At 41.1% G+C, this 12,886-nt stretch overlaps 1 protein-coding gene across 1 annotated transcript in view; it reads left to right on the top strand.

The window, feature by feature from the left end:
* PEPD (peptidase D) overlaps positions 1–7,195 on the top strand; it is a 254,950-nt gene extending 247,755 nt beyond the window's left edge. The window contains exon 15 of the mRNA XM_075940101.2: positions 6,500–7,195. Within this exon, the coding sequence (XP_075796216.1) occupies positions 6,500–6,646 (147 nt within the window). The 3' untranslated portion in view covers positions 6,647–7,195. The remainder of the gene's footprint in view (positions 1–6,499) is intronic.
* The last annotated feature ends 5,691 nt before the right edge of the window (positions 7,196–12,886 follow it).

Here is a 12,886-nt window from a genome sequence, read left to right as displayed (position 1 = left end):
ATCATAATCCATCAAACAATCATCCTCTGGTAACAGCTTCAGCCCTGCTGTTCTAAGCTGGCTTTGAACCACCAACCTAGAAACAAAGGCTCCCTATTCCATTACCAGTCCTCTGAGTCATCCAATCTACTATACATCTGGCTTTACAAGCACTATATCCAAAGTATACAGTCTTATCACATGGTGTGGGACTTTACCCTCTAGTGTTTAATGCTCTTAAGGTAGCTTGGGATGTTATCTTACCTTGTTATTTCTTTTATCAATACTTGCCAGCCAATCACGATACTGCTGAATGAAAAGAGTGTGTCATGTTTAAACTCTGATTGTTCTAACTTTGAGCATGTCATACTGTATTTGACCCTTAAATCTATTTTAAAGGAACACTATAGACACCCTTTCTCAATTTAAAACCACCATAAAAGTAGGTTGAGTTTCCATTTCTTATCCCAAGAACAGATTTTGGGAGCCATTTTATAAATAGATTGAATTCTGGCTCCAGGAGAAAAGTAGGAAAGAAGAGAAAACAGAGCTCTACGTCCACAGTTTCTTGTATTCTATTGGATGTTTTCTAATACAGATGCCGAAGCAGCACCTGCAAAACTTGTGCACATATGCAAGTCCTACAAAAAGGTGTCCAAATGACCTGTGTGTATGACAGCCTCATCACAATTTATGGGTCCAACTGATTTTGAGTCAAAGATGGATTTCTTTGCATTACTATTTTCCTGGGGATAGTCAAGAAATTAAATAATAGATTATTAATTGTGCCAGTAAGGATGGTCTTGAGTCTAAAATACTAGACTGGGACTCAACAAACATAGATTCAGTTCCTTGTTCTGCTACATAGACTTCCTAAGTGATCTTAGGCAAGTTATTTTATCTCTTTGTGTCTCAGTTCCACACCTGCACAATTAAGATCAGTTTCCTTTCTCATGTCCTTTGTCCTGTCTGTTTAGCTTATAAGCCATGTGGGGCAAGGACTGTGTCTTAATGTATATTTATACACTGTATAATACAACATGGCACCAATCTCACCTGGGTCCTCTAGGTGCTTCCGTAAATACAAATGATTGTCCAATTTACAAAGTCCCTTGTGGTCTTATTTATTGCATGGGAAAGCGTCTCGTTCCCCCAAGGAAAGAGGCAAGCTGACTACCCTAGCTCTCAGAGTATCCTCTCGGCTTATCTTTCACATCTGTCGGGGTCTGACATTTCCATTCCTCATAAGCTGATTACTGATTCAGGCATTTCATGTGTTTTCTCTAAAACCCAGTTAAACCATCCAATTTGATTTTGACCTATTATGTTCACTCTCTGCTTAGCCTTCATATTTTCTCATAGCATTAGATGTTCATTGAGTTAGCGGCCAAACCAGCATGTGTAAACTCTGTGTCTGAAAAACACTGAATCACAAATGAATTTTAAATGGATTTTTAAATGTATATCCTACTTAGATTTGAAATTTGTTCTCATTTCAAAGTAAACAGCACTACATGTTCTGTGACCTTGAAAATATGATAGCATTATTGGATTATTTTTCAAAATGTCAGAGTTTAATTCAGAAATAAACATTAAGTGCAATTAAAATGCAGAAAAAAATCCTTTTTGCACCTATATATATATAGGGGCATTTAATTGCTTTTGTATTTGGTTCACAAAGCAACACAGTAGTTAATATACTTTTAATTTACATAAGGCTGAACTCGCTTTCTGTGTTTGTGATAAATGGATGTTACAGAATGAAACAGATTACAGGGATTGATTTGAAAAGTGACTCACATAATGCATTAATCCATTATAATCACAATCATGCTTATCTGTGCCTTTAATATTTCATATCATTCAAGTTTAATAGCATCCCAAAAACCTGTTTGTAAAGATTTTGCATAGAAAAGTTGATAGCAATTATGAAATGCACAGTTTTCTCTAAAAACCATTCTAAGCAACCAATTTATATAATGGACTCTAATAATTGACTAAACATTTATTCAACAGCTATTAATTTATTAACTCTTATAAACCATGAAAGAACTATAAATAGAAAGTGTTGCTGAAATGAGGATATGGTATGTGTAGGAAAAGGGAGACTGGTCCAGCTGAGATGATGAGGAAGTATCACTGTGTAGTGATGCTGGAATGTAGGAATGTGGCTGTTTTGATCTTTGGATTTTATATTAGATTGTATTTCTATCTCTAAGATATAACGAGTACTGCAGACTATTGAGTGCTCCGTTGCCATTTTGTGTAAACATATACATTTCTTATGTGATAAACTTATAACCTTAAAAATAACAAGTATGCTGATGTGTGTCAGTAGAATCCATCCCCTTATTTTGATCCATATACTTCTCCAAAGTCCCATCTCAAACTCCTTAAGGCAGACACTCAGGTCCTTTAGCATAAGCACTACAGATTAATTTAATTTGCCTGGTAGTTTTTATGGGCAATATTCTTCTATCATTTCACGGGTGGGATTCCCAGCAACCGTATCCCATGTGACTGTTTTAACCATGTCTGGGGTCTGACATAATGTTAGATTTTAATTGTAGATTAGTCAGAATTGTGTTTTTAGTCCCTTGGAAACTTCAATATAGCATACCCAAAAGAAGTACAGTGCCCTTCACTTGGCAGACAACACAGGACACCCAGCCCTCAGCACATTATATAGCACATAAATGAGCTAGGAAAATAGAGTATTAGGCTAGTTACATATTTAGCTGATGAAAATTATTTAATCCACATCATGTCCTTGGTTTATACCTATGAGACCACTACCGTGGGCCGGATTTGGTCCATGAGTCACACTGTGAAGGTCTGCTGCTGGAGTTACACAATTGTGCAATCTTATCTATATAAATAGGCCATGCCACCACACTTGATAGGAGAGTGGTGTTTGAAGGACACTACCTACATTACTGGTCACTTTGTCTCTCCAGAAATATTTCTGAAACAAATCATTTTGTATTAAAGAGCCTAAAGATGCCTACGGGATATTTTGTACAATGTATCCAAAAGCTAGACTTGTATCTGAAAGCCAGTCACTTGGAATTTACTGGGCAGGTGCACAAGGAATCTGAATTTAGGGTGAACAAGCAACTATTTTTGGGTATGTCTACACTTGCACCCTCTTTCAAAAGAGGGATGCAAATGAAGACATTCGAAAATTGCAAATGAAGCCGGGATTTAAATATCCTGTGCTTCATTTGCATATTTGCGTTATGGTGCTATTTCGAAATAACAGACACTGTTCAGACACGGTTATTTTGAGAGAAAACCCTTCTCTCGAATAACCCTTATTCCTCATACAATGAGGTTTACCAGTTATTTTGAGAGAAGGGTTTTCTCTCAAAGTAATCGCATCTTAACAGCGTCTGTTATTTCAAAATAGCACTATTTTGAAATAGTGCCATAACGTGAATATGCAAATGAAGCACGGTATATTTAACTCCCAGCTTCATTTGCAATTTCGAATGACTTCATTTGCAACCCTGTCTTGAAAGAGGGTGCAGGTGTAGACATGCCCTTTGAATATTTGATTTTGCTGTCTTAATGTCTCTGTGTGTTTGTGTGAAAGAGAGAGATACTCAGAGACACACCCACATGGGTCATCAGTAGCTCTGGAACCTTTAGATCCACCACTCAGACTTCTGCCACTTGAGCCAATGAGTTGTCATCTGCTGTGTGGACCATCACTAGGGTGGGATGAAACATACTTTACTAGCAGATTTTGCTGATATTTGCCAACAGCAGAGGAATGGTGAGACTCAGGAACCTTGAGTTCTGTTCCAGGTTCGGGAGGACAGTGTTCTTTAGTACACACAAGCTCTTCTGCCTGTGTGTGTGTGGTTTTTTTTTCCCCCTACCTTAAAATAAAAGAGCAAATGACCTGGTCTGCATTGTCCCCTCAAATCTCTTCTTGTACCAATCCTGTCTCTTCTGAACCCTGGTTCCTTGTCTCTGTCCCTTTCTCCTTGCCTACCCAGTCGCCATTCCTCAGGCTTCTTGTCTTAGTCTCTTTGCAGAACCAGTCCTTGTCTCCTCCTTCTGGCTCCTCATCCAGTCTCTCTCTCCCATCCCTTCTTTTTTCCCCTCTCTCACTACTGCCTCCTAGACCTAATCTTTTTCTTGGCTCCTCATCCTAGCTCAGTCTCTCCTCCTGCAATCCTGATTATTTTATCTGAGCCTTTCTGTTCAATCAGTTCTACACTCCCCGGGCAATTGGCTGAAAATTACCCCTCCCATTTCCTTCACTGGTTCCTGGTCTTACCACTCCCCGGTCCAAGCCTCCTTGACCAGCCAGCTTCTTTTTTTGCTTGTTTTTTATCTTTGTGATCCACTGATCAGTTCATAATCAATAAAATACAAATCTTTAGAAATATAAAATCTCTCTCAGATGCATGCACTTACTTGTGCCATGTCATCCACTGCCCTGCTGCAGTTCCAAAGTGTGCTTTTCGGAAAAGACAGAGTAAAAAAAAGATTCACAACCTTTGATTTTACAGCTGTCCAAATCCAATGTGTAAACTCATTTATATAATTCCGCTTTATAAAACACTTTACTTGATACCATTTAAAAGAAATAATCAGGCAACGACATCATTAAACAGTTTAATAAGTCTAGTTGACTCATTTTGTTTGAACAAATGGATTATTTTGCAAGCAGTACAAATGTTAACCAGCTTTATTTTTAGTTTAAAATGTCAAGAGGTCAGAAACAATTAAAGCAACTGTAAGGTGGGAGTCACTGGGGTTTGTGTTCTCTTGGATTGACACCTACTAAAATTGCTTTTATTGCAGCTTAGTGACTTACTAACATTTTTCTGATAAGATAACAGGAATGACTGGGTAGGCATATTTCCTGGTAAAAAGAGATATGGGAAATTAGAATCCAATAGAAAATGGTACAGGCAGTCCCTGGGTTACATACAAGATAGGGACTGTAGGTTTGTTCTTAAGTTGAATTTGTATGTAAGTCGGAACTAGCGTCCAGATTCAGCCGCTGCTGAAACTGACCAGTGCAACTCTGCCTTGGGCTGCCTGTAGTCAGCTGCTGGTCAGTTTCAGCAGCGGCTGACTTGGGGACGCCTGGGGCAGAGCAGCTGGGGTGCTGCCGGGTTGGTCCAGTAGCACCAAGGAGCGGCGCTGCGGGACCAACCCAGCAGCGCCCCAGCTGCTCTACTCCAGGCATCGTCGGCGAGAAAAGCCTGGTCTGCTGGGGGGGGCGCACTAGCTGCGCCCCTCCCCCCAGCAGACCAGGGAGACGCGGGTGGCGGGACAGCCGAGACGCGCCGCAGTCCCGCCCGCATCCTCTGAGGCTTTGCATCCCGTCTCTCTGGTCTGCTGGGGGGGGGGGGGGCCAGCAGACCAGGGAGACACGGAGCAAAGCCACGGAGCACGCAGGCAGCGGGACAGCCCAGACACGCCGCGGGGAGCAAAGCCTCGGAGGTCGCTGGCAGCGGGACAGCTGCGGCGCATCTGGGCTGTCCCGCTGCCAGCGTGCTCCGCGGCTTTGCTCCGTGTCTTCCTGGTCTGCTGGGGGGGCTCTCCCCCCCCCCCCCCCCGCAGACCAGGGAGACGCGGAGCAGCTTTTCTCGCCCAGGAGGACGCGGGCGGTGGGACCGCGGCGCATCTGGGCGTCCCGCCGCTCCCGTCCTCCAAGGCGAGAAAAGCCCCATTCGTAACTGCGGATCCGACATAAGTCAGATCCGTGTAACTCAGGGACTGCCTGTACAAGCTTTTCATTTTAGCAGAACAAGAGCTGGAAATGCTAAGAAAAAAACTGCTACTTTTGTATGCAACTTTAATGTTCAAATGGGTGTGTTTTAGAGGTAATGTTGACGTAAAGGCTGCTAAAAGACTTTGAGCTCAAAGTTCAGTGGTTTGGTGGTTTATTAGGAATGGTGTAATTTATTGTGGACAATTCATTATGAAGCTAATTGTACTTTCCAGAAAAAGATGACAAGTGTGATGTAAAGTGAAAAGAAAGCAACATGGCTGTTGTGAATACAAGTGGGTCAGCATTTGTATGGCACTGTATTAAGGATCAAGTCTGTCTACAGCATAGTTAGACTGAACAAGTTGTGTACTGGAGACATTCCAATGGTATCCAGGGAATGGGTTTGCCTGGTTCCCTTGCTGTCCCTTCCACCAGAGGATTTGGGTTTCTTTGATCCATGTAAGGCCTCTTCCTCACCCCTTCCAAAGTACACCCTAGCTGGTACCCAGCACACCAGGTGTAGATACACTACCTCTGTCATGGCTGCTTTGCCTGCTGCTGGGTTTAAGTGGAGAGTAAGTGACCTTGAGGAACTAGCATGGGCATCTTGATGGACTTCAGTGCCTCTCTTATAGTATTGGAAAGTTCTGCTGCTCACAAAACCTTATTCATCTAAATGAAACTGGGCTTAACATACACTTTACACTCCAGTTGCAGTTGCTGACTGGTGTGTCTCTCACAACACACTAGAATATACTGGTAACTTTGTGTTCTCTGTAACAGGTACGAATTGAGGATGACATTGCAGTGACAGCCAATGGAATGGAGCTGCTAACGTGTGTCCCACGTACTGTGGAGGAAGTAGAGGCTTTTATGGCAGAAGCCCAAAGCAGCACCAAGTCATTTGACTCCTTGACCAGTCAAAAGTAGTAAAGTCCACAGTGGTTGCTGCCTTTCTCTAACCAGCCATCATTCTGATTTTCCACTACTGCTTATATAATGAAATAAAATGTATCCAATTCTACAAAGCAAATTGAATCAGACAAATCATTAGGCTGGAATGATTACTTTGTTAGAAATGAAGTTAAACAGATTCAGCACTATCCATTCAGGTAGTTTTCAGTCTTTATGCTTGCAATTAATCTATATGACTAAGTGCCAACTGAAAAATACTACAGTATGAACTGGTGAAATTATAAAGCTTTAAAATCTCTGCTTATCTGTATCTTACCTTTTTCCAATCAGATCTGCATTTTGATACCAGTGATTTTTCTAAAGTAACAGATATATTATCTGAATGTTGTCTGTAATCATAAGAAAATTCTTTGAAGTCCTATTTTGGAAATTTATAACACAAAGTGTTTTTTGTTAATTGGGAATGGCTGAAAAAATGCCACGCCTGTATTTTTCTTGATATTGATGGAGTGGCCAGAATTACATACATATCTAATAAAAATACTCCCTGAAAATTGTTCATAACTTTGTGTAGATCACTGTCTCCCATTATGTCCCTCTTCCATTACCATTTCTTTAGCTGAGCTTTCTACACATTGCATGCTAATTCCCCAAGTTCTGCGGGTACTGAACCTTCATACACAGACCACTATAGAACAGGTGAGATTTTCAAAACTATATGGTAAAGGATTAATTTAAAATGTGCTTTGATGCTCTATAAATGTGTAATTATTAGAGTTTCCCTGCATACAAGATACTCATTTTCTAGAGGAACATTTCCTTACCATATAGTACATGAATATTTATGAGATTGCCTGCAAGGAAAAGTACATTTTTCACAGAAACAGAATGGCATTACTTACAAATAAACCCAGATCATGTTTCTGTTTTATGAATACACTGTTTAGGCTCTCAGCTCTTCTGGGTGGTGACTTGGCATGTAGTCTGACTACAATATGTCACCAAAACACCTCTTGTGTTATATAAGCAATATGTGAGATTTATTTTAGCCCAAAAAAGGGGGCTAGGTCCAAAGTATATTTAAATTCTTAAAAACAAAATCTTGATCATCTGTTCAGAAACTTCACCTGTGCAGATCTCAGCACCTGTTGTCGATACACTTCAGAATGTTCCAAGCATCATCTTATCACCATCAAGGTCTCAGTTTCAGTGAGACGACTGCCAGGCTTCAGGGCCCAGTTTATTACTTACGTTAGACCAAACGTGTGCCACACCATTGCCACAAGCAGACAATCCCAAAGTGGACGGACCAAGAGCTGCCACAATGCCAGAATGATGACTCTGGATATCGGTGCCAAAGTCCCTTTGGCATAGGCACAAGGAGCCTTTTATGTATTTCAGAAATCTGCAGCTTCGTTTCAGACCCTGACTTGTACCCAGCACAGTACAGCCTAGGATCGCGGAATACAACTTAACACACTTTTGGTCCCTTGCCTCCTGTGTGGCATTTTGCTCTCCTCATCAAGCAGCTAGGATCAGGTCTTGGTCTGGAGAAATTTCTTGTGAAATTGTTAATTGGGTTCCACTATGCAGCACAAACACACTCACTGAGTCAAGAAGTGACCCACTGGCAAATACAAAATTGTGTTAACTAGTGATTAACCAAACACATGCATTGAAATAGTCAAGACTAAAATACTTTGCTCAGTTAGCTTGATGTCAATTTGTTTTACAAATGTGGAGACTGTATCATCTTGTACAGGTTGGACCTCCCTGGGCCAGCACCCTCAGGACCTGACTCATCCCAAATGAGGGAATTTGCCGGATATAAGGAGGTTCCCTGCCACTGGCTTCCGAGGACACTGCTCCTCCCTCCAGCTGGCTCCATGCCAGCCCCGCTGCTACAGGACTTGGGTTTGGCTCCAGCCCACTGCGGCCAGTCGGCTAGAACTCTCCAGAGATAGAGCTCCCCAGCCACTGTGGCCTTGCTTTTGTCCAGCCCAATCAGGGCTTACTCGGGACAGAGCTCCACAAGTGCCCCACTTGGACGGGGCTTCCTGGGAATGGGGCTCTGCGGCTGCCTCGCCGACTGGGTCTCCCTGGGGCTCTGCAGCTGACTTCCTGCTGCCACACCGGCAGGGTCTCCCCAGGGCTCCACAGTTGCCCCACTGCTGCCACACCAGGACGGGGCTCACCAGTCCTGATGGTGGGGCTCCCTGCCACTGGACTCCCAACCGGTTCGCACTCCTGGGCACCAGGTCTCTTTAGTCCACCAACATCTGTGATCCTGACAGACCACGGACGTTACCGGACCAGAGAGTCCCAGATTTAGGAGGTTCAATCTCTAGTGGTAACTCCACTGTAATATGGTTTGTAAAAGGTAAGTCTCATGAGCTCTAAAATGAGGTCTCTGCTCTTCTAAATCATCACTGAGAAGTAGGGGTGAGGCAATGGGGCTTCTTGTGACAATCAGGCATGTCTGTAACTGTGACCTTCCCCTACTTTTTGTGCCTCCTAAAAAACTTTTAGCTACTGAAATGTACCAATGAAAAGGACTCCATTTTTTACTGCAATAAGTTTGCAGCTGCAAGAAAAGATAGAGTCTGACAGCATTCTAAACTAACATCCATCCAGAAACCTTGACCAGTTTACTCAGTGCAGGACTGCCCATGTCACCATTTCCTGGCCTCAGCCAGAATCTGTATCCCTGAATAAGTCAAAGTACATTTCTATAATCATGCTCTGAACGCACTCATTAGCTCATCTGCTGCCCAGGGCACTTTGAAACTCCATTTTTTTGGTTGTACAGCTTTATTTAAAAGCAGTGTTTTACAGTTTTTAGAAAATACAGTTTTGGATTTGTTTCAACTACAATATAATTTATGTATAGTTATAGGATTCCCTTCCTCTTTGATTAATCTTGGCAGACATTGTTCCCTGCTGCTGTAGAACAGGTTGAGGAAATAGTATTGTAGAAGCCAGAGCTAGTTGTGCTTCAACATGTACCAAAGAACAAATGCTGTGAAATGTTCTGAAAGGAGAGAGAGAAAAATAAATGTCACACGTATGACAAATTTATCTTTTACTAAATGTGACCCAGAGGTTTATTTAAGTCTAGTTTTGTTTTCTCGCATTTTTCTTTATAGTCAGGGCTTCATTAATTTTGTCACACAAAAAAAATCTCCCCTTTTCTGCAGAATTCTGCTGTAGAATCATAGCTTTTGTTTATACAAAACTAAGTTTTCTAACCTTTGAGGTTGGGGGAGAGAAGGGGAACCCTTGCAAGGATGAACTCAGTATAATCCATGCAAAGATGTCTGCCCACTCTTCACACACACTGCTCGGTCTGCCACCCAGAGATCGCATTCCTTCACTGACTCACCTTTATTTTGGTGTTGGTGAGGTGTGTAAACACCCTTCTGTTGGAGTAAGTTTCCTATTTTGAGTTGGCATTAAGTGATTTTTTTCCAACTTATAAATTATGGAAATAGGGCACTTTTATTTCTTAAAAAGCCTTCATACTAGAGATATAAAACCTTTCATAGCCCTAGCATTAAATTTTTTGTTTCTTAGATGTGTGAGCTAATATGTTCTTACTGTGTTACCTGGTCAAGGGGAATAGCTCATAACTACAGCTTGCTCATCTCTTCTAGGGTTTTCAAGTGTGTTAGTGATCATGTTTTTATAAACACATTTTCCCCCTAGGGTGGACAAGCCCATAGAGACTTTCACTGAAATAATTAAAGGAATGAATTAAAACCCACTTGGTTATTTTGGTGCAAGTTTGTGTAGCCAAGGCCTTACATGATTTAGTTAAATTGGTACAAAGCCCTTGTGTGGACATTAGGCCTCTTCTACACAAATTTTACTACACCAACCAACTCATCTGATGAAGTGAGCTTTACCCATGAAAGCTCATGATCCTATGTATTTGTTAGTCTCTTACAGTGCCACAGGCCTATGCGTTGCTAAAGTTACAGACTAACATGGCTACCCTTCTGAAACTTTTTTCTTCAGGTAGTTAAAGTCCCTCTACTGTGCATAGTTATACTAGTATAGCTATTCCTGTGCAGGAATGGAATTAACATACATCAGTGTGAAGTGTCTTTAGCCTAGTATAACTGCATCCACACTAGGCATTGCCAGTATAACTATTATGGTAAAAAAAAATCTCACCTCTAACCAGACATTGTTATACTGCTAAAAAGGCTGTATGCAGATCAGGTCTTACATTAGCAGGTCTTAATTTGGTAACTAATCTGAGTTTGCAATCAGCCAATATTAAGTATTTTAAGGGAAAAGTGCCTTGCCTCAACCATCTCAGTAAAATCTGTTGTACTGCAATATTACCTAGATGCAGAGCATTTTGCCACAAAATTTATATCAAGCTTGCCACAGTGTACATGGAACCCTTACAAGTGCACTTATTATCAGATGGGACTACAGGTTTCTAAGAAAGAGAAGACTGATGCATTATGTTAAATAGACAGCCTGTGCTGTAACATTTGGGAGCAAGTTAAGTAAATTCTTATCTCTGGCTATCTTTTGGAGGATTTGAGGTTGATGCTACTATTCCTTTGACAATAGTTGTGTATTATTTAACTAACAATACATTCAGTACAATCTCTCTTGAAACTGATCCTTCAATTGCATGTAATTTAAAATAATGAGCCTCTGTAGTCTCTTGGGTTACTGGGTCTATGTACTTAAAGGGGGACACTGAAGTCTGAGCACGTCTTTAGTAAAATAAAGCAAGCACACAAATTGCTGTTAGGTCACTACGCAAGCAAGTTACTGTTCAACCCTTTAATAGTAGTTTTAATTTATATTTTAAACTATATTGTCTTGCCTCCACTTGGAATTTGTGGTCAGTGGGGGTTAAAAGTCTGAAATACTCTACTAACTTTTTTGCAACATAATTTAAATAGCTAGAGGAGTGTCCAACCCCAGAAGGGCTGCATCTAGAGGAAGAATCTTCAGCTGTCTGAAAAGATGGTAAGTATCGCACAGTACCAATACCTGTGATGAATACCACACTGTAAATTCACAAAACACTGTCCAGCATTGCTTACTGGATGAGAGTTGGTAGACAAGGGCCCTTTAAACAGGTAAGAGGCCACCCAGATGCTTAGGCTCCAGTTTTTGTGATACAAAAAACAGTAGCAGATAGTGGGAAAGGACAAAACTAAAGATTTTTAGGTATGGGGAGGAATTATAGCTAAACTGCTGGACTATGTTCGCTCTAATCTTTTCCATTCATGTGTGGAATAATTTATGTGCACCAAGGCATGTATGAATGTGAACCACCAATAGAAACACAAAAATGTACCTGCAGACCCTCTGCTATTCATTAGTGCATCTGAATCTCTCCTCAGCAGCTGCACAAATGTACAGCATACCCAGCAGCAGTGTTCCCTGTCTTATGCTTTCTGAGTCACATGTTAGATCATCAGCGAGGATGTGAAAAGGCATGATTTGATATGAGCCTCAGGCAAAAAGAATGGAGTACTCTTTTGTCTCTGTAATACAGAGAAAGCTCTTTTCTTCAATGAGGGGGATCACAGAAAAGAGATTCTACCAATTACATTAAAACTGGTGCTCGGTCATGCTGTGGGTGCAGGTAACTTCCAGCCCTATGATTCTATGAAAAGGAAAACTTTGGAAAAAGACTCCATAATTTTCTAGTAAATGCTAAGAGTCAGGAATCTGCATAAATCATGGCATTCTTTGAGGGAAACTCCTCTTCCATGAGTTGGCTATAGCTTTACTTGTGATATGTATAGTGTTTCCAAAACTTACTTAGGCCAACTACAACAATGAAACTGTGTAGTAAGGACTGTAGTAATCTTGCCTCAGATTTTGGCTATGTATCTTGCCTGTTTGCTGCAATTCTACGGGATACAAAGTACAGTGGTTATTCTATAGCACCCACAGCTGGAAAAGAATTATGTCAATAACACTGTAATGAGCATTAATGTTAAAAAATGATAGTGGAAATTAAGGGCTCATCAATTGTGAAGGCAAACACCCACACAATAGTCCTCAAAACACATGCACTTTTGAGACCTTTAAATAAATTCTGCAGTAAAACAATTCTGTCATCTCATTCAATGCAATACAATGGACATTTGGGCAACCTTACAGGAAAGTGAGGGAAGGCATCTCTATAGCAACAGAACCAAATTTTATTTTTAAACATTTTTGGTGCTTGCTACTATAGTCAACTTAAACACAAGGCATTCCACTTCTGAAAAA

This window comes from Pelodiscus sinensis, chromosome 12 (genome assembly GCF_052426305.1).
Source record: "Pelodiscus sinensis isolate ZL-2025 chromosome 12, ASM5242630v1, whole genome shotgun sequence".
In the NCBI taxonomy this organism is placed as follows: Eukaryota; Metazoa; Chordata; order Testudines; family Trionychidae; genus Pelodiscus; species Pelodiscus sinensis.
This window is presented reverse-complemented; position numbering and strand designations above follow the sequence as displayed.